Consider the following 26652-nt stretch of genomic DNA (forward strand, 5'->3'; position numbering starts at 1 on the left):
TGTTATTACAAAGAACGTTAACTCTGTAACACAAGATGAAAACTATGTTTTTGCTAAGAATTTCATGCAGCAAAGTTTTGTGGAGCATTGTCATGATGAAAGGAAGATGTAGTAAACCTCGTGTGGCATCTGAAGATCGGATAGATGATCTTGAGCTGTTATTTGATCTCAAAATGCAATTGACAACTTTTTTGTGTTTGCAAAGTACGCAATTAATGCAAGTTCAAGTTGAAGGAATAAATGAAGTACAAACTTGATTACCACTTCATTGCGAATACATCAGAAGCATAGAGCACTCAAAAGCAACTTGACAAGGCGATTTCGAAGCAAACCTTATTTTCGAAAAAGGTATTTTATTGTTTTTCTGCATAATCTATTTGATAAAAAGTTCATATTTAATGGAATCATGGCTATGTCGATAGTTCACAATGTTAAGAATGAGGAGACCGAAATTGAAGGTTGTTTCCGTAAAACCCATAGAAGGAAACCCTAATTCAGCGTTATCTACTACTCTGAACGATGTATTTCATTTGGAAGATGTAGGAAGTTATCTTACCAGTAAGCTTGAATCTATTGGAAGTGAGTATATGAACAAGGATATGGAATTAGTCTTTAATCACAATATGACTGTGAAACCTGAATTTGAACACTTGAAGGAACTAGACTTGTTCAAATATCATTTTTACCAAGAATTGGACACAGATGAGTGGACACAAATCATACTAAGCAAAATACATGATGGGAAACTATGGATGCAAGATAGTGTAGTTGATATCTCAGCCGACCTTATTCATGAGGTAACTGGTCTTTGTAAACAAGGTAGTGTACCTATAGGTGAGAAAATGGTTAAGAAGAAAGTTGATAGCTACACAAAGGCAGTTTCCATGGTGACCAGCACCATTAAGCAAGCAGATGTAAGATTCCTGAGTAGAATCCTTGCCTATTCTATATGTGCCAGTTCAAAGACTGATGAATTGTCAACCGGATTCATCTATGCAGCCTACAAGATATGCATTGAGAAGGAACAAGTTAACCTTAGTGAAATACTAAGAATGCAACTTCTTGAAAACCTAGAAAAGATCAAGAGGACTAAAAATGGTGTGTTTAGATTTCAGTCACTGATTAATCACATATTCTTTTATGTGCTTGAAAGATTTCCATATTTGTCAGTCACAGAGATTATGAGCAGTGAGAGGTGTACAATGGAGAAGATCAGAGAAGTGTGTAGAAGACGTCCAGCAAATAAAATATTGGATAGTGGGAACTTGATAATGAAATGAGGCAAAGATTTAGAATTGCACCTATAATTGTAGACAGATTTAAGGAAGGTATTTGTGTTATGGTTGATACAGATTTTACTTTTATTCAAGCAGTAGAACCTCAGAAAACATTTCTTGATCCCTTGGGTTATGAATTGAGTGATAAAACAACAGTTGGATATATTTATTTACTGTTGAAATCAAAGAAGGACCAAGCTGAATATAGATTTGGAACTTATGTTGAGATTACCCAATCAGCTCATCAAACATCCTTGGAGAAGGCATCTCACAAGAAGATAGAAACTATAATGAAGAAAGCCTTATCAGAAGCCGGTATGACTGAGAGTGAGTCACACGCAGTCAGGCAAACTATGAAGCAAGGTATACTAAATGTAAAACCTTTGTCAGTGTCTATTGTAGAAACATCTTCGGAACAAAGCATTCCTTATATAGCAGCGTCAGATGTTTAGACAAGTGAACCGAAAAGAAAATCTGAGAAATTAGTGGAAGTTGTAACCACAAAGACTAAAAGGGTCAAACAACAAGCCACTAGACCAGGAAAGAGACAAAAGGCCTGTTGACAATTGTTGAGTCTAGTGAAGAACAAGAACAAGAACAAGAAGTTAAACAGAAAGAGAAGGTAACAACTTCAAAGCAGTCAGCAAGAAAAGCTCGGCAACTCGTGAAGCCGAAGATAGAGAAGATAAACTCAGCTATTGTTAATGAAGGTAACTTTGTTCAAATGAACAAATTTTATGATTTATATAACAATTTTGAGAAAGATCAAATTGATATCTCTATTGTGAGATAAATTATAGCCAACAATCTAAAACTGAAGGATATTGAAGGCACAGTAAATCAAAAGGTCTATGACACTCATAGAAAAGAAGACACCAACTAGAGAAGAGCACATAGAACTTTGGAAGTCTATGTTAAGAACAATATGCAAGAGTGATGACAAAGAAGTCAAGAGATTGTTAAACAATCTAGCGCCTTATTTAAGAAACAAGGTAAGACCATTTTTGTTTATGGTGGGTGAGAAAGATAAGATTAGAAGTGAAACTGCGGCAGCCATAAATCATATGTTGATAAAGTCCAAGGCAGCATCTTCACCTGCACCCAAAACCTCGGAAGTGTCAGTGAGCAGTGATAGAATGCAAATAGATCAGACCAATGTTACCATTAACATTGATGATACAAACCCATTTGAAGGTTCTGAACAAAATGAACCTCATATCGAGGATATTGAAGAAAAACTGAGACAAATTGAAAAGGAGAAGAGGTTACTAGAAGAAGAGAAAAAGAAAATAGAAGAGGCCAAGCAGAAATTGCTTGAAGATGAAATGAAAAGGAAAGTAGAGGAAGAAAAGAAAAGAGTAGCCGAAGAAGAAATGAAAAGGAAAATAGAAGAAGATGAGAAGAAGAGATTAGAAGAGGAAGAGAAGAAAGAAAAAGAAAGAAAGGAAAGGGAAGAGAAAGAGGAAGAAGAAGGAAGAGTCAAAGAGGGAACTGAAAAGAAGCAAAGGGAAGATGGCAATAAACCTTCTAGTTCATCTACTCCGCTTTCACTTGCTAGCCTAGCAACTGATGATGATGATCAAACTAACTTGATCCCATCTTTGTCAAAACTCATTCAGAAGAACAAGACAGTAAAGAGCCTGCAGAGAACTTTAATGGAGGTTACTGACAGATTACATAAACTCTGGCAATGCAGTACACAGAGGCAGATCTTGAACAGAGGGCACAGGCAGTGTTAAATTCTTTTGATGAAGAATTCACAAATTTGTTGAATGTTGCAGAATCTAAGGCACAAATCTCACATGATGCTAACTTGTTTAGCACCATTTGTCAAAATATTAAGAATGATTTGATAAGTCTTGATACTTGTATCAAGGAACTTTGGAAGTGTCAACAAGATGGCAAGATATTGTACATCAAGTGTACTCTACCTCACAAGCTAACTAAAGGATATTGACAATCAGATTGGAGGAAAAATGAGTGAGCTAGAAGCTCTATCTAGCTAATTACAGCATCCTACTAGTAAAATTGATGATTTTGAAGGACAAGTGGCCAGTATTCAGAATGACATCAAGAAACTAGAACTTCGGAAGGAACAAATTCTGAAGAGAGTATCGGATTTCAGAGAATCTATTACTTTGAAAATATCTTTTGTTGAGAAACAGTTGGAGGAATGTGTCAAGGCCAAGGACACTTATTCTAACTTTTTATACTCTGACCTTAATGCAGTTGAGAGTGCATCATATGCCCTATGTGCAAGTCTCACCTCTGCTGAGACAGCCAAAGATATATGGACAAAAGGTATGAATAATCTTAAGGCAAGCTTTGATGACTGCATGAAGATGCTATCAGTTTAAGGCAGATGCTTACTGAAACTTTGATAGCAGATGAACATTTTTTGGACAGCTTTTGACATTTTAATCTTTCTCATTGATGTCAAAGGGGGAGAAGTACATAAGAAAATTGTAAATCAGGTAAAGAGAAAAGTATGAAATCATATTGTAAGGGGGAGCATGTGTAAAATGGACAAATTGTATAGATGTACTATTAATGTGTTATTTATTTTAAGCTTTTAATACTTAGACAATTTTCCCTATTTTGTTGTCATCAATGCCAAAGGGGGAGATTGCTGACAATTGGCTAATGAGGATATGTAATGTTGTCATTCATGGCAACACATGATATACATGCTTACAAAAAATCTCCGAAATAAAGATACTTAGCTTTTGGTACTTAGAAAATTGTCTAAATATGAATTTGGTATATAGTAGCAAATTGTTTTGTTTGTACCTTGTTGCTGATGTCATATTATGACTAGCGAAGTTGGATGGAGATAGTATACATGTTGAAGATGACGTGTATAACCTCGGAAGTCTGTACGGACTGTACGGAAAAGAGATATTCGCGTTTTAGCAATGTAACAGGACAGCAAGATTAAAGGAAATGAATTATTTTGTTTACAAAATAATTACTTGTCCAATTAAGGCCGACATCGTAGATGTTCACTCTAATTTGAAAAAGTGTATTGTGGTCTTAGCCGACCTAGGAGCAATTTGTGTAAAGGCATGGTATTTATGCAAAGAAAATCTTGCCAATTCAAGTGTGCTATCTTGGAGAAGTTATGTTGAGCAATTGTATGCGAACTTTTGTGAAAGCGATATATGCCAAGTTTGTGAAGCTATTTTGTGATCTGAGATCAAACTGAGAAAGAAGCTATATTCCAGAAATCTGATTACTTGTTTGGGCAGTGAGCTCTTCTTGTAATTGAAAGTGCATGTTTGGGCAGTGGGCTCATCTTGCATCTACTATACTATAACTCCTAATAGGATTGGAATCTCCTAATAGGGATTTAAAGTCTCCTAACAGGGACTCTCTATACTGAATTTGCTCATTGACTCCTAATAGGGTCCATCCTCTAACAAGGAACTTATATATCAGTATATTATCTAGTGGGTATCATCCCCACCAGGGTTTTCCCTTAGCTAGGGTTTCCCTAGTTGACAAAATATGGTGTTATAAGTTATCTTTGTGCATGGTTACTATTACTATTCACCATTACTTTGTTATGTATGGTTTAAAGTAACAAATAATATCTAGTTGGTGCCTAAAGTTTGTAAATTATTGATTCACCCCCCCCCCCCCCCCCCCAAAAAAAATTCTTGTTTCTAACATGAACTGCTTGTATATGTCATCTCTGATGCACCTATTTAGCTCCTATTAGATAGTGAGAAGATGAGGGGCGTGTCAAGAGAATACAGGAAGAGGGAGGCGATCCATTTCTATCCCAATAGACCCAAGAAGGGTGAAATTTTCAATGAACCAACCATGAGCCTTACCAATAGAAATACCAAAAGTAGCAATAGAATTTGGCAAGCAATAGGCAAGGTAGGGGTACCTGCCCTTCACCCAACTTTACAATGCTTCAAAGGCAATGAAGGACCCATACCAAATTGAAGATGACCTTAAACCTAAAGGCATAAGCCCCATGCTCTACGAGAATAATGTTGTGCGGGATGGATTGCTTGCACCAAATGATGCACCACAAGAGGAGAATTTGAACATGTTCAGCAAAAGTCCAATTGAAATCCAGCAAGAAAGGCCCCCGCATCACAAAACCATAGAGAACAATAAGGCTAGTAAGATATCCATAAGTGTCATCTTAGACAGAGTGTCCTAAACATGTCACCCAAAGAGGGTCAGTGGTTGAAGGGCAAGTCTCATGCTAAAGCGAGGGTCGAAGAACTTGACCCCCAATGAAGTGAAGGAGGAAGAGATCACCTCCAAACCCCTAAAAAAGAAATGGAGGTGAGAAGCCTTAAGAGCATTAAAGACCATCACAAAAGGACGCAAGAGCTTGCAGCTATCTCCATAAACCCTCCAGAGAGGAATCTAAAAGAACACTATCATCTGCAAAAAGAATAATAGAGATCACAATTTGGTGGAAAAGGCAATCGTCCTCCTCAAGGGTATGATCCTAAAAAAACTGCTTTGCCTCATTAATATAGATGCCAAATAAAGTAGACAACTAGGGGCAGCCCTACTTAATCCTAATAGTTCTCTTGATGAAGTCCAAGAACTCGGAAGGAGTCTCGAGACAATCAAAAACCCACCTAGTAGTGATAACCAACTAAAGAGTCACAAATACCAATGCCTAGAAGCCTCTAGAAAAGCGTCATCCTCAGGACAGAGTAAAAGGCTTTGCAAAAGTCATCAAAGCAACGATAAAACTTTGAGGAGTGGTAGCACATCTCTTCGATAATGCCCCAAAGAGTCAAGATGTCATCCATAGTCTGATAATCAGGTTTGAAAGCAGCTTGTACCTTGGTAGGATGTGCATTGATCCAACTCTTTAGAAAGAATGATATGGACAACCATGGCATGAAGTTTAAAGATGTGCCTAGCCAATGTGGTCCTATGATTATTAGGGTCGGAGGCACGACTCGTCCTATGGATTGGATGGATAATGTGATGCAACCAAAATAGAGGGAAACCCATGTGAACAACATGATTGAAGAAATTAACTAAGTAGGACACCAGAACAATGAAGCGATGTTTGAAGAACTTAGCTTGGAAACCCTCCTCATCTACCACTCTACTGACAACATCCCTGATGGTGTTGTACAGGAAAAGGTGACAATGGTGGGAGCATGACCTAGAAAGGGTGTTGATGGGATATGCCATATAGCACAAATGTATGGGAGACTAGTAAATTGTGCTCAAGCTCGAAGGGAAGGTGGGAATGGTAGGAGAAAAAGGTACACCAAAAGGAATTGGGGGGATGGTGGAGAGAAAGCAAAAAGAAAGCATCAAAACTATTATTTGACTTAAGTTTACAACATTGTCTGTTTGCACAATTTTTATGAATTTTTGTATCTTCTTATGAATGTTTCAAACACTTATAGGAGATTTTTTTTGTGTTATGTGTGTGCCTGCAGCTGTGTTTTGAAATTTTCAACAAAAAACAAGGATAGTTGGACTCCAAAGTATAGTCAAACTCCCACCACATTTGGGATGTTGCTCCCAGAGATACCACATACATTGATGAGAAGGCACACAAGGGATTTCTTGGGGTTCATTGGATGAAGTATCGAAACAAAAATTTAATGTTGAAGATGTCATGAAGATGCACTATTTAAAGAATCAATCTAACTTTGAGGCATGTGAATTACATTGGAAGACAGATATTGGTTCAGCATTTGGTGAACATGCATCAAGGAAGGAAGAGGTGCTTGATGATGTTGAGTAAACTACACAAAGGTATGAGATGGGCCCTGATTTTCTAATTTGGAAAAGCAGTCCCTTATCTTGGGAAACCATGAGTTAGCAGCCCTTAAACATGTAGATCATAATGTTATGGAGTCTTCCAATATTGGCATTCAAGTTTTGAAAGTCAAACAAGAGGAATGTGTTGTGGAGTCGAGCCAAAAAGGTTCTGATTTTGTATATCATACCATGAAGGATATTAAGATGACACAAGATATGTGTGATGGATGTTTACAAAAAGCTGGGAAGGTTAAGTTGTTGGCTGCCCAAGCAAAACAACATCCACAAGGAATCGAGAAACACCGCAAGCATATAGATCAAGCAATACAACGAAGAGCAGTATATCTTCATTCATTATTTCTTCCGTGGGAAAAAGACATGAAGATGAACCATACATTGCTAAGATTTGAGGTGGATTGCAGCATAGTTTACAGTTTTATAGGAGAGCAGATGACTGTAAAGATTCTTCAATTGACTTCTTAAAAGTGTGGTCAGCTGATGATAAGTTTGCTAGAAGTGAAAGCAGAATGAGTTCTCATATACAGTGATCATAAGCAATTCTCAGACCTAGAAGTATGCATAAGCACGTGATTCCGTTTCTAGTCCGTGTATGTATCTTCTCCCCATCTTTGCACTAAGAAGAGGTGTTAGGAATTAGCGTTTGCATGACTGTTTAAATTAGCAATATTAATGTGTATAATGTTATTAAGTTGTTGAGAAATAACATATTATTATTGCGAATGTGTATCTGTGTATGAGTTAACACAAGTGTACATATTAAAATGTAAAGAGGGAAAGAATATAGATGGTTAACCCACCTAGTTTTAGAGAGAAACTAGTGGAGTTGTTATCAGAGTAAGATAATTCATCTTATATATTTGTATTTTGTAATTTATTCACCCAAACAGGCTAACCTCAAACCTCTACCTAAGTTAATTTAATAACCTAGCTAGACTGAAATTAAAATTTTCACTTTAGAATTATTTTCAGCAGTTCTGTATGAACCCTGCTTTGCTAGATGGATAGTTTCATTGTTGTTTGCACATTTTCTTCTTATACAAAACGATTGATATTCACAGCAAAAAATATGTAAGAACCCCTCATCAATCTCATTAATTTTTTCCTATTTTGCATATTTGATATTTTATCAAACACTTTGCATGCATGCTGTGATTTTTTATTTCTTGTTTTTTTCTTTTTTCTTTTTTCTTTTTTTATGTTTGTTTTGAATGTCAAATAATAAAATTCATTCCACTTGACATTTTGACAATAGTGGCATGTTGTGATGGTTAAGTTGTTGAGTTGTTATCCTTGCCATCAAGGTTCAAATCTTATGGGGATGAGGTCACAAATCACAATGAATCCTCATACCCAAAAGCAAGGATGGAAGCCCAACAACTAGTAGATGGTATGGTTACCTCAAAGGATGACCATAATAGCTGAAAATTGTAGCAAATGTCTTCAGGAATTCTGATATAAATCATTGTCCTTCAAACCCCAGTTGTACCTTGCTTAACCCTTCCAAACATGCAAACCCTTGTGCCAAAATCTCATAAAACATTCCAACTATGGTAAGAATATTTTTCCATCTAAATGGCTTCCAAATCTCAATCCAAATCAAGTTGCCCTAGCTGGAAAATTAATAAAAACCAACAAATAGAAAACCCTAGCAGTTCTGGACCTGGAAATAAATGACATTTCCAGCTTCTTCTCAACGTCAAATACCTGCAATAAGCTCAATGTGAATTCTGAAATGAATCCACCTAAAAGGCTGAATGGGTTTTCATCTACAACCAAGAAACTCCAAAAGTTTTTGTCCTCAGATTTCTTGTAAATGGAAGTCAAAGCTCACAAGCTTCTTAGAGACAAATTAAGCAAACCCAAGCATATCAAATGACTTCTTCAAATGCCCTTTTATATTCCTCTAATGAAGTTTTCGGAAACCCTTATTTTAAATTCCCTTTTAATATTCATATTAACTTGCAATTGGGAATGATGATAAATTAATCCCCTCTACAATTTAAATTAACTTAGTCACTTTATGAATTAATTGTGTATTCGCCTGATATCTCCAACATTGGCATCTATCTCCATATAACACTTTTTTTAAACAATTTAAAACCTTATAACTTACTAGGTGCCAAAATAAAATCACCTTATGAAAATGACTTAAATACACTTTACCCCCTTTATGTTTTCATATCATAGTCATTTAATATAAAATATTTTTAAAGCCAAACTTATTTTAACTTTGATACCAACTTTCACATCGGTGACTTGCTATAAATAATCAGTATGAACAATACATCCAAGTGACTTACTAAAAATCTTTGGAAGGCATTCCACGAATAAATTAGGACATTGAGCTGATTAGTACTGAAACATGTACAAAAATTTGAGTATGTTAGAGAATACCAATTCTGAAACTCAACATAAAAATATTAACAAGGAGCTGCTGGAATTTCATTGTTCTTATTTCTGAAATATTCAATAATATTCCTCACTGCATACCACAGAAACTCCAATACATAAGATTTCTGAGAACAGATCAGAAAGCATCTTGTTTTCCCACACACAGTACACATGTTACAGGCCTACAACAAATATGGACCAAATTCCACGTTAATCTTCTTCCACACACAAGGGAACCAAGATGTAGCAAGGAATGCTTGGAAAAATAGAGAAATGCTTGTGTTATAAAGTGCTAGCATTAGAGACCATTGAAAAATACCAGGTAGCCATTAATAATCTGCTTGCATTCAGCAAGAAATGTCCAGTTCAGGCTAATGAATGAATCCCACACTCGAACAACATTACATTTTTTTTCAGAAAACTAAAAAGTCAACAATATGTATCATTATTGGACGTAATTTTTATTTTTATTCACTGTTTTGGTTGTTCATGAGCAATATAATTTCTCTTTGATTGTGTGTTCATGTAACATGGAAAATTATGTAATTAAATGAGAATATCTGTTAAGCGTTAACCAGAATAGTTCAATTGATAAGCAATTACCTCTGTCTGGAACTCCTTTTCGCCTTGCTTGGAATTTGTTGCCAACATTTTAACAGCTACTGTTTCACCTGTAGGCATCATAGCCCTGTATACTGGCCCAAATGCACCTTGTCCTAGTAAAGTTGTAAAATTATGTGTTGCCTTTTGAAGCTCCCTGAAATTGTTCACCCAATAATCACAAAGCAACACAAAGCACAAACTTTATAACAATAACATAAAAAGAAATTTTCTTATTATTATGCAATTCTATGTTTTAAACTAAGTATTACAATTTGAAAGAAAACTATAACAAATTCTTAGTTAATCCATGAAAGAGGAAATCATCGAAGTCATAGCACTAAATAGAGAGCAATAAAGAAGGAAATGGAGAAGAGATACATGACAAAGAACTTACACCAAGAAAACCCTACAAAAACTCAGTCTCAGCAACAAATATTACACTACAATAGCAAAGTATCAGTCTTTCATAAGAGATCTACAGTCTATTGCTGGAAGAATTCTCACAAAACAACCCTGCATGAAATTGGTCATACCATCTCCACCCCAAGCCCTCGGTATATAGGACGAGGAGACCAAACCATGAGCCAAAATTGAGTCAACGTGGTCCACCTTCAACCCGTGTGCCCTTCGAAATGTAACTCTTCCCAATACACAAAGTAACTTCCTGGTTGATTAGTTTTACCTCTGTAACCAAAGGGTCCAAGTGCAACTCTCAAGCACTCCCAAATGAGGCAATAATTACACTTTCAAACAACTATATTTAACTACTTAAAAATGGTAGTCACAGTCTGCATAGTAACCCCCTATTTAATATTTTTTCAACCATCATAAGACAAATAACATATGGCCAAAGATGCCAACAATGGAATCTCAAGATTCCATCCAAGTGATGCACCCTTTTCCATTTGAGCAAATCAATTGCAATACTACAAATATTAGATGATTGCTCCTAGACCTTGGACTTTGCAAGGTGTAACTACTAGTCATCTAGTCCTAACACCATTCATTAAAAACTAATAAATAGTACAATAGGTGATAAAAATCCAATTTATTACTAACCAACACTTATGATAGTGTTTTTTCAGAAAGTAGAGAATACAACATAACTCATGTAAAGGCTAACTTCATCTTAAAGATGATGGAAGAAAGCCTGAATCCAATGCTCAAACAGCATCAAGTCCAAATCTAGAAGGAAGAAAATCATCGCCGTGTCAATACGAACTAGCCCTCAAAGAGGGAAATGTGGTTCTTGAAAGAAGCCAAAGCCACATTACATTACCAAAGAATTTACCGAAGTAATGGATACAGAAACCAGCTTAGACCTATACAATTTAAATTAACAACTAAAACCATATGTCAAATGTAGAGATGGAAAGTGATAGAGCCCTTAAACAATAGTTCACAAGTTAAGCTGTCAAAAATGCAACCAAGGCTACAATCAAGAGTTGACCAGTGATAGAGGTATATTTTTCGCTATAGCACAACTCATTTCTTCTGCAACCAAAACTTTACACATTTCCTCTAAAACGGAGAGTCTAAGATTCAAATGAGAAGGGAGCATTGGTAGACAACATCAACTTTAGACTACATCTTCCTTTAAGCACTCCCATCAAAAGTCGACCTAAAAAAAATACATGATTTGTGCTCAATATTCAATGTAATCCAATCACAAATACCCCTAACACCTATAAGTTTGGACATGCATTCAAATGTTGGCATGAAGGTTCAATTGGGTCTTCCATAGGGATTTGAAAAGTAACATCATCTGACCAACAACTAGTTTTGAGACATAACAACACATGTATGTAAACTCAATCATCCTAGAGCAACTTATTCGGAAACTTGCAAAATAAAAGAAATGTGAAAGAAAAAAAAATTGAGAGGATGCAAGATTGCTTTTGCATTATGGAGGGTCCTATAGAAAACACCTAAAGTAATTAAGAGTATGATACCTCACTATGAAACAACTAGAGGGAAACCAAAGTGGTCCACCTCGACTACAAATATCCATGTTAAGGTGTCCATAAACCTTCATTTACATCTTACCAAGTGTTCTATATACTATAGTATTTATTTCTTATGCTCATTCCACCTCTACAATCTAGTATATCTTTGATTTCTTCCTTCTATTTTTACAATATATGTTTTATTCAACCCACTGTTGGTTCTCCTTCATGCTCATTTGTATTTGCAATGTTGAACACTAGTGATATAACCAAGCATTTTGGTAAATTTACTGCATACGCATTTCTTGAAGCAAATTTCTTAATAATCTTGAAAGAACCAAATTTCTTCATCTTTTGATTATATGTTCCCTATGGGAATCTCTCCTCCAATATTCCATCACTTCAATTCCTATTTCAAAATCTTGATGCCTTCTTTTATCATCAATCTGCTTATATTTGGGATTCATTTTGTTCAATGCTCCTCTTAGCTCTTGTAATGTTCCCAACGACAACTGAGAGTAAGTACCTAATGGAAACCACCGAAAGGAAAAATGCCTCTTAAAACTCTCCTAAAAATTTTAATCTCTATATTTTCATATCTTTTTCTACATTTGCAGCCTGGATCTGATGCCATGTTTTTTTTCTAGAGATTACTGCAAATGTAGTTGCATTACCATTTTGGTATATGCTTTCCAAATGGCAGTCATCTCTCTAATATAGGATTAAGTATGGATAGACATGTCCCTTCACGGGAAATGTCTATTCATTAATATTTAATTAATATAATGACAAATAAGTATCTCATGTATTTAATATATTAATATAGATATTATATCTCACACTTATATATATAATATATAACTAAAGTTTATACAACTAAAGCTACCAAACGTTAACAGTAAGTGATATGTTGAACTAAACTTCAACTCTCTTTTCATCTTCTTCCACAATTTCTTCCAAAACAACCAAGTTTGTGTGTCTATCTAATATTCTACTCCTTGGTAATCCATGCAATGTCACAATTTTCTTGAAAAATACATCAGCAGCATGTACCATATAACTATTTTCTTACATGCTATGAAATAGACCACAAGTGGGGTACTTGGAACTCACTAGACATTTGTTTGTAGGTATGGAGGTGCCTTGGTGGTCCACACTCATTATCTAACTTGGGATAATCTATGCAAACGGGGCTTTTAGAGCCCCTCAATGGTGTGTCGTGTGTTGTCATACCCCAAAGTTTGTTTCTCATCTTTTCTTTCATTGTTCCTATGTTAGAGAGATCTGGCACTTTTGGTGGGGTGGTTGAGGTCAGACCTATTGGCATGTTTTTTCTTTGTCTGAACTTTGGGCCCACTGGGTTAAAAGTCCTACTAAAACCTGTTTTCTTCAGATGGCTTCGGCTCTTGGGCTTCTTTAATTATTTGGCACGTTTGGTTGAAGAGGAATCAGCGGAATTTTCAAGATGTAAGGATGGGTGCCATGCACTTGTGGTGGAAAATTATTAATTCTATTTGAGAGACTGTTATGACTAAGTGTGATTTGTCTAGTGGTGTAGATACTAGGGATGTCATTTGCAATTATCTTGATTTCCCCCTTCAAAGAACTGCTCTAGTGTATATTGGTCAAGGGAAAAATAGTCGGTGTCATCATCCTATGCAATGGATCAATCGTGAGGGTTATTAGACACCCCCTCCTCATAGAGTTATAAAAATTAACACAAGTGGTTCTTCCCGAGAGAATCCAAGACACACTAGCATTGGTGGAGTTGGCCAGGATAGTTTTAGTAATGTTCACTTTTTTCCGTTTGTAAGGGCTTCCATACTAATAATTTAATGGAGGCTCTTACCATTTTGTATGTTATTGGGCATAACTGTGCTCTTGGTTTTGACGTAGGATTATTTGTGAGTCTAATTCTCAAGTGGTGGTGTCTTTGTTAACTAGGCTTAAGCTTGGGGATGTTAGCTAGCATTTAGCATTGGTTATCACCTTCTCAAACAAATTCTCCAACTGTGTTGCTCCATGGAATCTATTACTTTTACGCACATTCGTAGAGAACGGAATGGTGTTGCGGATTTCTTGGCCAAATGAACTTCAAATCGAATAAGAGGATAGAGTTTAGTAGCTAAGGGAAAATTGTCTACCGATGTCTTATATGTCTGACCAGTTAGTGGATAGTGACAAGATTTTATAGTGCTCTCTCTATTGGGCACTCCCTTTGTTTTGTTTCTATTTTGTGTTTGAAAAACATTTTACCCCTTTTAGTCAAATTAATTCATTCGCCTTTTCCTTCTAAAAATTATAAAAATTCTTATTCATTTTATTTATCTCTTTTACCATAGTCTACTTTCTCCTATTTAAGAAATAAATGCCTTATTTATTTCATAAATTCATTAATCATTTTCTTCATATTATCCAATCACCTTTATTCACATCATAAACTCCTAATCTTCTCCTTGTGCCACTTGTCAATTCACTCTTCATTCGACCTTTCTCATCCTACCTATGTCTAGGTTCAATGCACCTTGGAAAGTCAACATGCCTCTTCTACCACTTATTCCAAGCCACTCATTTTCCTTATTGCCTCTTAATCCTATCCACTCATTTCAAAACTCTACCTAACCTTGCATTGCATGCAATTAGTTGTCATAAGGTTTCTATACAAGGTATTTTCTCCTCATTTTGACACTAGTAAGCTTATGCAACCTATACAGCAATTTGAGCAACCTTAGAGAACTTGTGAGCTTAAGTTGTCCTTGTGCCCTTGCTATCTTGACAGTGTACTATCACCATCATTGTCATACTTGCATCCATTCATTATCAATCAACCTCCTCCATTCATCATAGCCTCTTATGCTTTATGTTGCAAAACTGACAATACCCACATTCAACCCATAACAAGATCTTTGTTGATAGGACAAGAGAATCAAGTGTTTCATGAGAGCATTTGGTTTTGTTCGATTTAGCATGTTATTGTGTTTTCATATAGTGTTCTCTTTGATAATGAGTGAGTTTTTATAAATACTCTGCTTATGGTTGGGCTTGATTAGGGTTCATAATTTGCACAAATATTTCAATTGTTGTCAGTAACAAATAGTGATGCATGAAGAGAAGTAAGAGCAGCAATTAAATGAACAAAAAGTGACAACAATTAACTTTTGATAGTAATAATCACTCATGCTCAAGAAAACTTTTGACAATACTAGATGGCAATTATCATTAGGACATGAACATCAATTACAACTTGAAGTGATACGAATGATAAGTGACTATAAGTAATGGCTGCAATTAATATGAAGATAGCAACCATAATACAAAAACAGCTATTATGTTTGTTGAAGTGCAGTGATTTCACTAGGCAATGGTTATTAATAGAAGACATTGGTTATGTTTTAAAAATAGCAATTAAGATACCTTACAGATAGTGCATATGTTTATCGAAAAGCAGAGATTATATTAAAGACAACAATTCCATAAATATGTTGAAAGGTGTGGCTCAAGTTAGAGTAATTATCATTGCCCAGGTTAACCGCTTTAAGGGAAAATTTAATTAGATAAAGAATAGTTATAAAATGTAATATGTAGCAATCATTTTCTAAGATGAGTCTATATTGAAGAAATATTAGTTAAGGCAAGGATTCTATATTGAAGACGTAAATGAAGGCAGGGATTATTAAACGATAGAAATCATATTTACTGGAAGAGCCATAATTCTTCCAAAGGAAGTCTCTTTTCATAAGAGACAAAGTGTACATAGTGATAATAAATTGGAAAATAAATTAATAGGAGTAGAAAGACAAGAAATCATTCAAAATAATAATCAGATTTATTAATGAAGAGATGTCATTAGCATTTTGAATAAAGAGTTATGTTTTAAATGTGAGATGTCTCTAAAGGAAATTGCCTATCTTGGAAAGATATACAGTGAGTGAGATAAAATGTGTATCGAACAAATGAGTTTATAATATATACATGACAAATAGAGTATTGAAAAGAAGCAGTATAAGGCATGTGAGAAGCATTGTGGAGTAAGAGACATATATCATATACACCGAGCAAATGAAGAGCACAGTTTAAGAAATTATTTGCAGATTATATAACAAAATTGTGACGAGTTAAGGCAGATGAGTTAGTGAAAGAAAGGACAATACAAATGGTTGTATCCATTGCAACAAGCTCAATCCATTCATAGAATCATTAAAGATATAAAGGCAGATCACTCCAGTGGGTTAGTATGTGTGGAGAACAAACAATATATCATGAACACCAGCAAGTAAAGAGTTAATTTGTATATTGGATGAAGAGATTGTAAAAAAAAGCTTATGGAAGATTTGCAAACAGATTTTTTATGTATTTCTGGCAGATATATAAAGAAGTATTTATGCAGAATTGCAAAGATGAAGATTTTGGAGCAGAACTATGATGAAGCCTATTGGAGAGAGATTTTTGAAAATTGTACAGCAGATTTAAAATTTATGAGGAGATCATGATCAGTTTCATGGGGGATTTAAAATCACCATTATAGATAATTAAAGAAGAAAATTACGGGAGAAATTAGAGGAGAAATTGAATGAGGCATTGGTACCTCTAGTAGATTCATGCTCACATATTGAATGAGGGGCTAGTGGCTCTAGTATGTATGCTAGTGCACACAAAGTGAATGTGGGGTTGGTGCCTCGAGTAGGTTGGTTGCTTACTCCCTATGGTGAATGCTTAACTTACAAAGTATATATATATATATATATATATATATATATATATAAAACTTGTTCAATACAGTGAGTCAGGAACGACACATCAATATAACAAAAAGATATAACTTTACTATCACCATGTAATGTGTACAATAATAGAGTCCCTCGGGTTCTTGATATAAGACATGAATATACGGCACTCAACAGTTGGCTAAGAGTGCCAATTGTCGACAACATCCCAAGAACTACAATCCATTACATTGTCATTTACTAAACAAAACATTATTTATTCTTATCAGAAAACCACCACCAATATTAGACAACCTCCCCCCTGGGGCCAAAAAAGAAGTTAGCTTCCAAACCACAACAAAAAAGGAGTTCATGAACTATATAACATCTAGTACAAAAAAGGGGTGAGAGCACTTCACTCGAGTGGTTGAGCACATTGGCAAGGTGCACCAAAAAATTATTGATGAAGGAGTCTTGGATTTCTCTATGGTACCAATCGGCTCTCGCGTGCTACTCTCACCATCTGCACGGCCTCCATCAAGTCCTTAGTACTCTCGAGCTCTCTGACCAATGATATGAAACATTCCTCCATCTCTCCAAGTTGTACCTCCTTCCTTGCTCTAAGTGCCCTTTCCTACTCCCAGGCTTCTCTTAGCTCTCTCTTGGTGATAGTCAGCCTATGTTGTTGCGCCAACTAATCCTAAGAAGTTGTCACCTCTTCTACTACTGCCTCTTCTTGTCTCAGTCTCATCCACTAAGTGTGTTACCTTCTACAATTGAAAAAATGTGTACCAAAACACACTCTTCATATTGTGTAGGGTGTTTATCATACCACCTTGCCCCTCCTGCAAGTGTGGATTGCACCATGCCTCCATCATCTCGAGTCTCTCTACAACCAGGCATACATGGAATATAAAGTGCTAGGCAAACTCTTACTCGCAATCATTCCTCATGAAGACAAGGATTCTCTCCATCTCTCCTTAGGTAGCTCTGATATCTACTTGCATAACAAGATCAATCACCCCCCATCACTACAGCCATGTTGTCAAACTTTGCCACGTATCACTGTGTGGATTCGAGAGCATCCTGTAGGTCCGGTTTTGTGTGGCAAATGTGGTGTCATGGACCTATCTCTTAATCAACACATCCTTCAATGTCACTAGATGCAAGGACACACTACTCTAATGTGCGCTCTCCTTTATCTCAATCACCTCTTTGCATGCCATCAACATCTCCTCCCTCCAGGAAGGTATTGCATCCTACTCTCCAAGGGGCTCTATTACGAACCCGTGATGGATGTCTACTTCTTGTTCTAATCGGGTACCCACCAATAAGCTAGGTAAAGGTGGTGGGATCTCCGCAACACCCATATCAAACCTATCTAGAAACTGACAAGACTCATATCCGCATCATCTATTGCCAACATCCCTACAACACTCTTGGGCATAGGTGCAACACTCTCAAGTGTGGTGTAATGTCCCTTTTTATCTAGTTTGAGACACTACTGAATTTCCACATTCTATAATTATAACTCAAACTAATGATGATAGAAATGCATTATTTTTTATACTTAACTCCAAATGCAAATGCTAACTACAAAAGAAATGAATATTAATTCCAAATGCATATGCCGAATATAATGGAAATAGAAATTAATTCCAAATGCATATGCTGCCAATCAATTAGAATTACCGCATTACAGTAATCACAAATGTTGTACTTGATATTGAAATGAAATGTAGGCTTGTAATCTGAAAAGTTATCTCTGATATATGTTATTGAATCATGCTAATATACAGGTAACTATAATGGCAATGTTGTCTCTATGGCAGAGATGATCAGATACAATAATAAATGGATATTGCACAAGTTGTGTTTGATCAGTCTTTATCTCACATATATCTTCAATTGATTATGCTTTTGGGATGATGTCTCTAATATAAATATAAATGCTTGCACCTTCAATTGCTAGAAGCAATCAGCTTCTCCAAACAGAGCAATCCACAAGTGAGAACTAAATTTTATATTCTCAAATTTATCTTTAATGTCTTCTTGTAATGATATGATCTCCATACATATACATGATTAATCAATTAAAGAGGCGCAATGGAATAGTCACGTCTCAACACATAATAATAATAAATGAAGTCACCGATACTCATTGCAATGATCAGGATGATTATTACGGTGAATGTCATTAATCATATATTGTTATGTATTGGTAATGCAAGCCCAATTATGAGAATCGGCTAAGTGTGGAGGCACGCAATAATGCAATAATTGATGGATCAGCCCGGTATGGATGCACACAATGATGCAAAATATATGGATTGGTTGAGTGTGGTAAGTTAGTGTGATAATTAAGAGAGTCGGCTAGCATGAAAACATGTGGTAGTGCAATTCAATTATAGTTTTAACTTTTAATTTATAATGCAGATATGATTATGCAGCGATAATGTAATGTGATATAATCAAGGCAATTATGCTATGAGGCAATGATCTTATAAAAAGATGGCATGATTATGTAATTACTTCAATATGGATGTATCTATGTATGGCATGGTTATACATCCATTGCATATGTATGTATGACAGTGATTGTTATGCATATGATGCAATGTATGGAATGTCCTGGATGGATGCATGCATATTGATGGCATTTGCATATGTAATCTAAATGTAGTGCATGACATGATGGTGATCACATGATGATAGTTACCACAACCAATCATCAATCCATCCGTCCATCATACAGCTCACTAAATTTGGTGGTATGTACAAGTGATTATCTTTGGTCACATGTAGATATCATCATAGCTATGATGTCTACATGGCGGATGGATGCCTTCGTGATTGCCAAGCTCCACTCATTACAAAATTATTTCCATACTACATGAAACTACAAATTATATAAAAAGACAAGGTATGTTCTTTGTTCGTGCCTATTTATTTACATTTCAAAAACATGAGGATATTAAAGTCTCCCCTCCTTGAAAAATGTTTCCACACAAGCATTTAACCTTTATGATCTGATGGGTAATTTTTTTAAATTAAGGCATATTCAGAATGTCCCATCTTTCTTCTTGGTCATCTCGATCCTTGGCAGATGTGATAATATTGCTCTTTGTGGGAAGAGGATCTCCTTAAGTTTGCAGAAGGTGCTACCTTGGCTTGTGTTGTTGAAGATGTTGATTTGAATAGGAGGATTGTTAGATTGTGGTGACTAATCAGGAAAGTACTGTACATACTTCATAAATTCTTTAGGGTTCGGGGCATCGCCCCGGGAAAAAAAAATTTGAGCCCTTTTTATTGGGATTTCGGGCCGACATGTAATTATTAATTATAACCCTAAAGCGGTTAAAATACTTGTATAAAAGGGCTTAGGGTTAGGGATTGTTTTATAAGGTGTGATGCGAAATTGGTTCTTGCGGCAGTATTGAGCTGTAAGGGATTACGGATTGTAATCAGGTTGTAATCACCAGATCATAAAAATATTGGACTTTTGTTTGGTGGACGTGGCCCAGGGATTGGGTGAACCACATTAAATCTTGGTGCCTTGTGTTCTTTTCCGTGTGATCTATTATTTTTTGTTATTGGTTATTTCTATCCGTGGATTTGCATGTAATTGTTATTTCTATCCATGGTTTAATCCTAACAAGGATTGTGAATTTTTTTTAATTGACGGCTTGTTGTTCTATTAGCTTGTAACCCATATAAAATGTGTTTCTTGTCTAGACCATCGAATTTGAAAGTTTCACAGTTGACATCATCCTTGAAAGGCCCAATGTGTTTCATCCAAGCGAGTCCAACAATTAATTCAATGCATCCTGGATTGAGAATGTGGAACTTGTTGGTGTAAGACTAGTCTCCCATTTCCAAGGTACCAATAGGGTTTAAGGTGTCACCTTGCAAGGATACCCCATTTGATAACTTATGTTAATACCCTTGTGTTTGTATTTAGGTATGAAATGATCATTAACCCATTTATGGCTAATAAAATTCTGTATGAAATGATCATTAACCCATTTATGGCTAACAAAATTCTGTGTAGAGCCGTTATCTAGGAGTACTTTATGTCTCCCCTACCAATTTGCTCTTTAATTTGGAATGTGTTGTAAGGTTCTTCCAGGCTTGTTGAGAATCCTTCTTTCTTATCTTCTTTTGAAGGCTTTTGATAAAGAGGTATTTGGTCCTGACCAACTCAAAATGTACAATCAACCAAATTCCTACAATTAAGATTCCAATTTTCTCAAACTTCACTTGCCTTTAACATTCACTAGGTTTCACCAAACCCACTAAAATTTCCCAACACTTCCAAGGGTCTCAACACACCCCAAATAACTTGATTCAAGGTTGTACACCCACCTTTTCTAGGGTTTCAACTCCAACAACCAAACTGTTCACTCTAGGCCTTAATCCTACTAGCCTTCCCAATCGAGCATTTCCCACTCAACTCAAAATTCTTCAAATTACTTGCCAAACGAATTACACTTCTATATACCATTTTCATAGTTACTTAACATACCCAAAAACTAGGTATGGTTACTTTGGACCATCAGAACCAATACCCTGCTACCCTTGAACTATGCCTACTTAGGCCACTTTTACAAAGAAACCCCTTAAAATACTTGACTCCCAAACTTCACACCCACGAAGAGTCTTTTGCTATGTTGCAAAACCTCATATCTTCAGGGTTTTAAGTGATGCCATAACCTTCTTCATGTATAACCCAAAAATTGGTCTCTTAAACCAATTTGTCCCTAATCTTGAATATCAATCAATAATCGACAAGTCCTAATTTATTAGGCATCTCTAGTCCTATTTCTCCACTCAATCTGAGTATCAATTGCATAAAACCACTAATGTACAATAATCTTTAACACATTAATAAATTCCTAAATATCGAAATAAAATTGGCATCTAAACCCCCTTTGACTAATTAATTTAATTTAAAATTCTAGCATGTTAATTAAATTAATCCCATTTCGCCAATTACACATGAAATGGGATTTATTAATTTATTTAAATTAAATATCTCAAATTATCAATTATTTGCATTTAAGTATTTAATAATTGACAAAAACATTTAAAATGAGATAATATTCAAATACTTTCCATGATTTCTAAAAATCATCTCTTTAGTTGGAAAAGGGAAACAATTAGTTAAACTTGAATCGAAAAAGGAAACAAAATAGTTAACTGAATCTCAACTGAGTAGTTAACTCTCTCTTAACTGGAAACATCTTGTTTGAACTCAACTTCAAATAAATCTTAACCATTCATCCGATTCAATCTCCATCATCAGTCTGTCTGGGATTCTTCTAAATTGAGACCTCTTACCTCTCATTTCTAAGGTGTGAATTGTGAGTATAGAAACTCTACAAAATTTGTGCAAGAATTTCCATTGCTCTTTGATTATTGTTATTTGCATATAGTTTCATTGTTTTCATTTCTTGGTATAGTTTGTACATTTCTTAGATCTAAGTTTTGCATACATTTATATTAGTTTTCTTTGTGCTTTCTCATCTAGATTAGCTTCATTCTTATTGCATTTTAAAACTACAAAATCATAGATTAGTTGCATGCATTATAATCCTTCGTTCCAGCAGTCCTATAGTCACTGAAGTTCTTGGTTTTGAGAGCACCATACTTCTATTAGATAGAAGGAAACAAGTCAAATTGTTTAGATTATCCATGATAAATTTCTCTATATCCAGGTGTGAATCAATCTTGCATGTAATGACTTGTTGAAGTGTGTTGCTATTGCATTAGGCCACATTCAGCACATACACTTCACACCTAATCAAAAAACCCTCACTTTTAAGGCTTCAAACTAGAGCTTTCTCAATCTCACCCCTCACATCACTTCCAAACCAAACCAAAGGATCATACACCATCTACTCAACTTTCTTAAACACATTCAATCATAAAAACATAGTCTTGTTTAATGATCTTGCTCAAATCAACATGACACCATGAAAGTATACCTTCAGTGACTAACCCTTTATCCTAGGGCTTTAACCTCACATCTTCATGTTCTTCCTTGCATGGCAATTGTTAGTAAAGGTTATAATACATTGCCCTAGATCCATCCCACAAGCAATAGTGGGTACATAAAGTGGAATCAAATTTGTCAATCCTTGGGAGAGTCAGTGTAAGTTGGATGAAAATGATCAAATAAACTTCATATCAATGTTCAAATGATCTTTTACATGTTACACTTCCCTATTCAATCAGATTTAAATACATAAAAGGAGATTTAGAATCAAAATGCAATCAGATTTGTTCAGTTTACAAAAGAAACTGTGTAGTTTTTATTGTCAATTTGGTTTTTCGTACAATGCAGATACTTCCACCCCATCCATGTGGCGTTTGCATCCATGTTTAAAGGCATTCTCAGACTTCCCAACTAATTTTTAAACCAAAACTACCATTGCTTAACTTTTCTAGCAATTTTGCAACTTTTGGCACTTTGACCTTCCCTCTATCCTATCAACCCAAAATGGTTACAATTTGCATAAATATGTCAAAAATGACTCAATAACAGTAATTACCACTTGGTCTTACACATTTGACCAATCTAACCCATATTGAAAACTTTTGAACAATTGAACAAATTTGTGAGACAGCTAAACAACTTGACTTTATAACCCTAATCATTACACAGTCACTAGCAAACACGGCTGGGTGAAGGAGTAAGCACTAGTGTGCAACAAAACAAGTTGCAAGAAATCACCCATGGGCACAGCAAGAGATGAGAAGAAAACTTGAGCAGAGAGGAAGCAATGGCAGTTGCCTAGCTCGCATGAGAGCTCGTGAGCAGAGAACAGTGCACACTGCAACAGGAGGGTAGGGAACAAAAGGCAAGCACGAAGCAACAAGCAATAGCCATAGGAAGCAAAAGCAATAGCCATAGGAAGCAATGGGCGGCAACCCCTGAAAGACAAAGAAGAAATATGATGGGAGATCCAACAAGGCCAAATGACGACAAGCAATGGCAACAACTAGGATGACCACAGTCTCTACCGTAGAGAGACAACGCAACCATGAGTGCAGGTGGAGATGGAGAGAACACAAGCAAGGGATGAAGCCAGTATGGGGAAATTCACGAGAGAGGTCATTGTATGAGAAAATATGCCAAAATTAAAAATGATTAATGGAAGAAAAAAATAAGAAGAAATCAAGGAAGTGACTATTTCAGAGGGTTGTAATCATGTAGGATTGTGACTCTCACAAAGGGCAGAAATGGTTGTGACTCCCTCAAAAGGTGGTAGTTTTGAAAGGTTTTGACTCTCACAAAGGGCAGATTTGATGAAGGTTGTGACTCTCTAAAAGGTGGTAATCATGGAAGGTTGTGACTCTCTCAAAGGGTCGAGATTAATGAAGGGTTCAAAGGAGAAGGTTTAATTTAAGGAGGAAATCTAAGGAATATCAGTTTGGGAAATTATATATTATTCTCAAAGGAAACAACAAAAAGAAGTAACTCAATTGTTATGAAAGGTGGTCCCCTTTCACCAATAGAAGTATAAAGAAGAATTCATTCCAAGCATGGAAAGAGCAATTATCAATCATCACTCATAAATCCACCAAAACAAATCCTTCATTCATCTAGCAATCACTAATCCTTCAAGAAATCAAGAAAACAATCATCAAATACACAGCAATCATCACTTTGTCTTGGGGTCATGAAACCAAACAATTCGGCAATCAAATCAGCATACATTCAATCGTCATTCACCAATATATCAAACCGCCATTCATTAACCAGCACTCATCAATCTTCTAATCAACATCACTTAATCATTGCTAATCAATACCTCAAATCATACAATCATGGAAGATTAAAGAAGAAAATATTTTCAGACACATGTAACTCTAATCATAAGCAGCAAATCACATTAATATAAGGAAGAAAAACAGACTTGTGCGTTAACAAGTGTTTGGTATGCAATACGGATAATGTTATTATCTTATTATGCATCTATATTCATTACTATATCTTTTACCAAGACGTTAATAAACTTTGTAATTTTAATATATTTTTTAATTCATAGATAAGTTTATCTATTCTTATTCCCGCAAGCAATCATACGGGAATGGGACAAACTTATTTAGGAGAAGGCAATAAATCGGTTCCTTCAAACTAAGTAGGCCATCCCAAGTGGATGGAATTTTTTTAGTTGAGGGTTCCTGCCATTTGTGGGCCATGCAACAAGTTGCCTTGGATGCTCTACACTGTTGGGCTTAATTGGGTAAAACAATCTTCCTCAATAGCTTAGGTTCCCTCAAATTAAGTAGGCCAACCCCCAAGTGATAGAATTGTTTTAGTTGGACATTCCTAGCATTTGTGGACCAAGGGGTGAGTTGTCTTGGATGCTGCACACTCTTGGGCTTAATTAGGTAGAATAGTCTTCGGAAACCCTTTGTGGTTTTTCCCCTCCAAACCCTACTATGGTTGATTATGGAAAATGGAACTATTGATGGCTTGTTTCCTAAAGTTAAAAAGCTGTTGCATGATTTATTTTAATAGAATAAGACATTTATTGTTATATGTGCACTTATATTTGTTGTTGAATCCCTAATCCTAATAGAAATAATTTATTATCTTATGGAGTATAATTCAAATATTATCTAACCCGATTGAAGGATCTATAACAAGATTAATCTGATAAAGATCAAGACGTTTTATTGGTAAAGATATAATTCAAACTATATTGCATTTCTCATTTTTATTGAACTTGTGATTTTAGGGCAAGATCTAGAATCATCCCAAAAGAAGACATTACAATGTAACATGTGCTTCCAAACACTTCGAAATACCTTACTATTGCAAGCCTTCCTCTCCATAAAACATATGGTATTTTGTTATTGCTAATTTAAATTGTGCAAAATAAAAAATATACAATGTACACTGTCATATTAACTGCATCTCTCCAAAAAAGTGTCAAAAATCTTTGACTTGTTTAACACGGCTCTAGCCATTTCTTGGACTTTTCTATTCTTTCTTCCATAGTTCTATTTTTTTGTGGAGTTCTTGCAGCTGAAAGTTGTCTTCTTATCCTATGTTGTTTACAAAAATCTTGATATTCATTGTAAGATAATTCTCCTCCTCTATTCAATCTAAGACATTTGATCCTCAACCTGATCTGTTCTCCACTAAGGCTTTGAATGCCTTAAACTTGTCAAAAGCCTCATAATTTTCTTGTAAAAATGCCACTCGAATCATTCTAGAGTATTCATCAACTAATAACATAAAATACCTTCTCCTTGCATGCTTATTGTTTTGGTTGGACCTCAAAGATCTGTAAAGTTCCAATGGTTCTAATCTAGAGTATTCCTTTGATTTACATTCACTCTAGTCTGCTTCCCAAGTTAACATTGCTTACAAGTCATCTCTGCAGGCTTTTAAATCCTCGGCATCTCTTTCACAGCTTACTTATGAGTTATGACTAATCTTCACAAGATTGTTAAAGTTTAGGTGTTCCATTCTTATGTGCCATAACCAACTCTCATCTTCTTGCCCCATACAACATTGTTCACTTTTTATATCTTTGGGAACATAGAAAAATTAAGAATTATTCTAAATGCATCTGCTACCACATTCCCATCCTTAATTTCACATCCTCCAGGATGAAATGTGAGTGTACCCCTGGTCACACAATTGATTTGCACTTGGAAACTCTGCTTTAATCCTTTAACATATAGGACATTCTTGGTTTTTCGCTTTTCCATTATCCAGACTAAGAGTCCCTTTCCTTTAAAAGAGAAATTGCTTGGGGCTTGGAATTTCAATTTCTGCTTCCCATCTTCTTGCTAACAATCATAATACAGCATATTACAGCATTTTAAATCTTCCATCATCCTAGTCTAGTAAAATGTGGTGAGAGGTTTTAATCTTTGCACTCACTTTAGTTACACTCTCAACATTAAAAGATGTGTTTGTGACTC

At 35.5% G+C, this 26652-nt stretch overlaps 1 protein-coding gene across 1 annotated transcript in view; it reads right to left on the reverse strand.

The window, feature by feature from the left end:
- The window catches only part of LOC149570017 (calcium/calmodulin-regulated receptor-like kinase 1), a 102634-nt gene that overhangs the window by 43192 nt on the left and 32790 nt on the right, over positions 1–26652 (reverse strand). Inside the window, exon 3 of the mRNA XM_089822678.1 lies at positions 10056–10209. Coding sequence (XP_089678804.1) covers positions 10056–10209 — 154 coding nt within the window. The remainder of the gene's footprint in view (positions 1–10055; positions 10210–26652) is intronic.

The sequence above is a fragment of the Cupressus sempervirens genome, chromosome 3 (assembly GCF_028749045.1).
Source record: "Cupressus sempervirens isolate cs-2001-9-10 chromosome 3, ASM2874904v1, whole genome shotgun sequence".
NCBI lineage: Eukaryota > Viridiplantae > Streptophyta > Pinopsida > Cupressales > Cupressaceae > Cupressus > Cupressus sempervirens.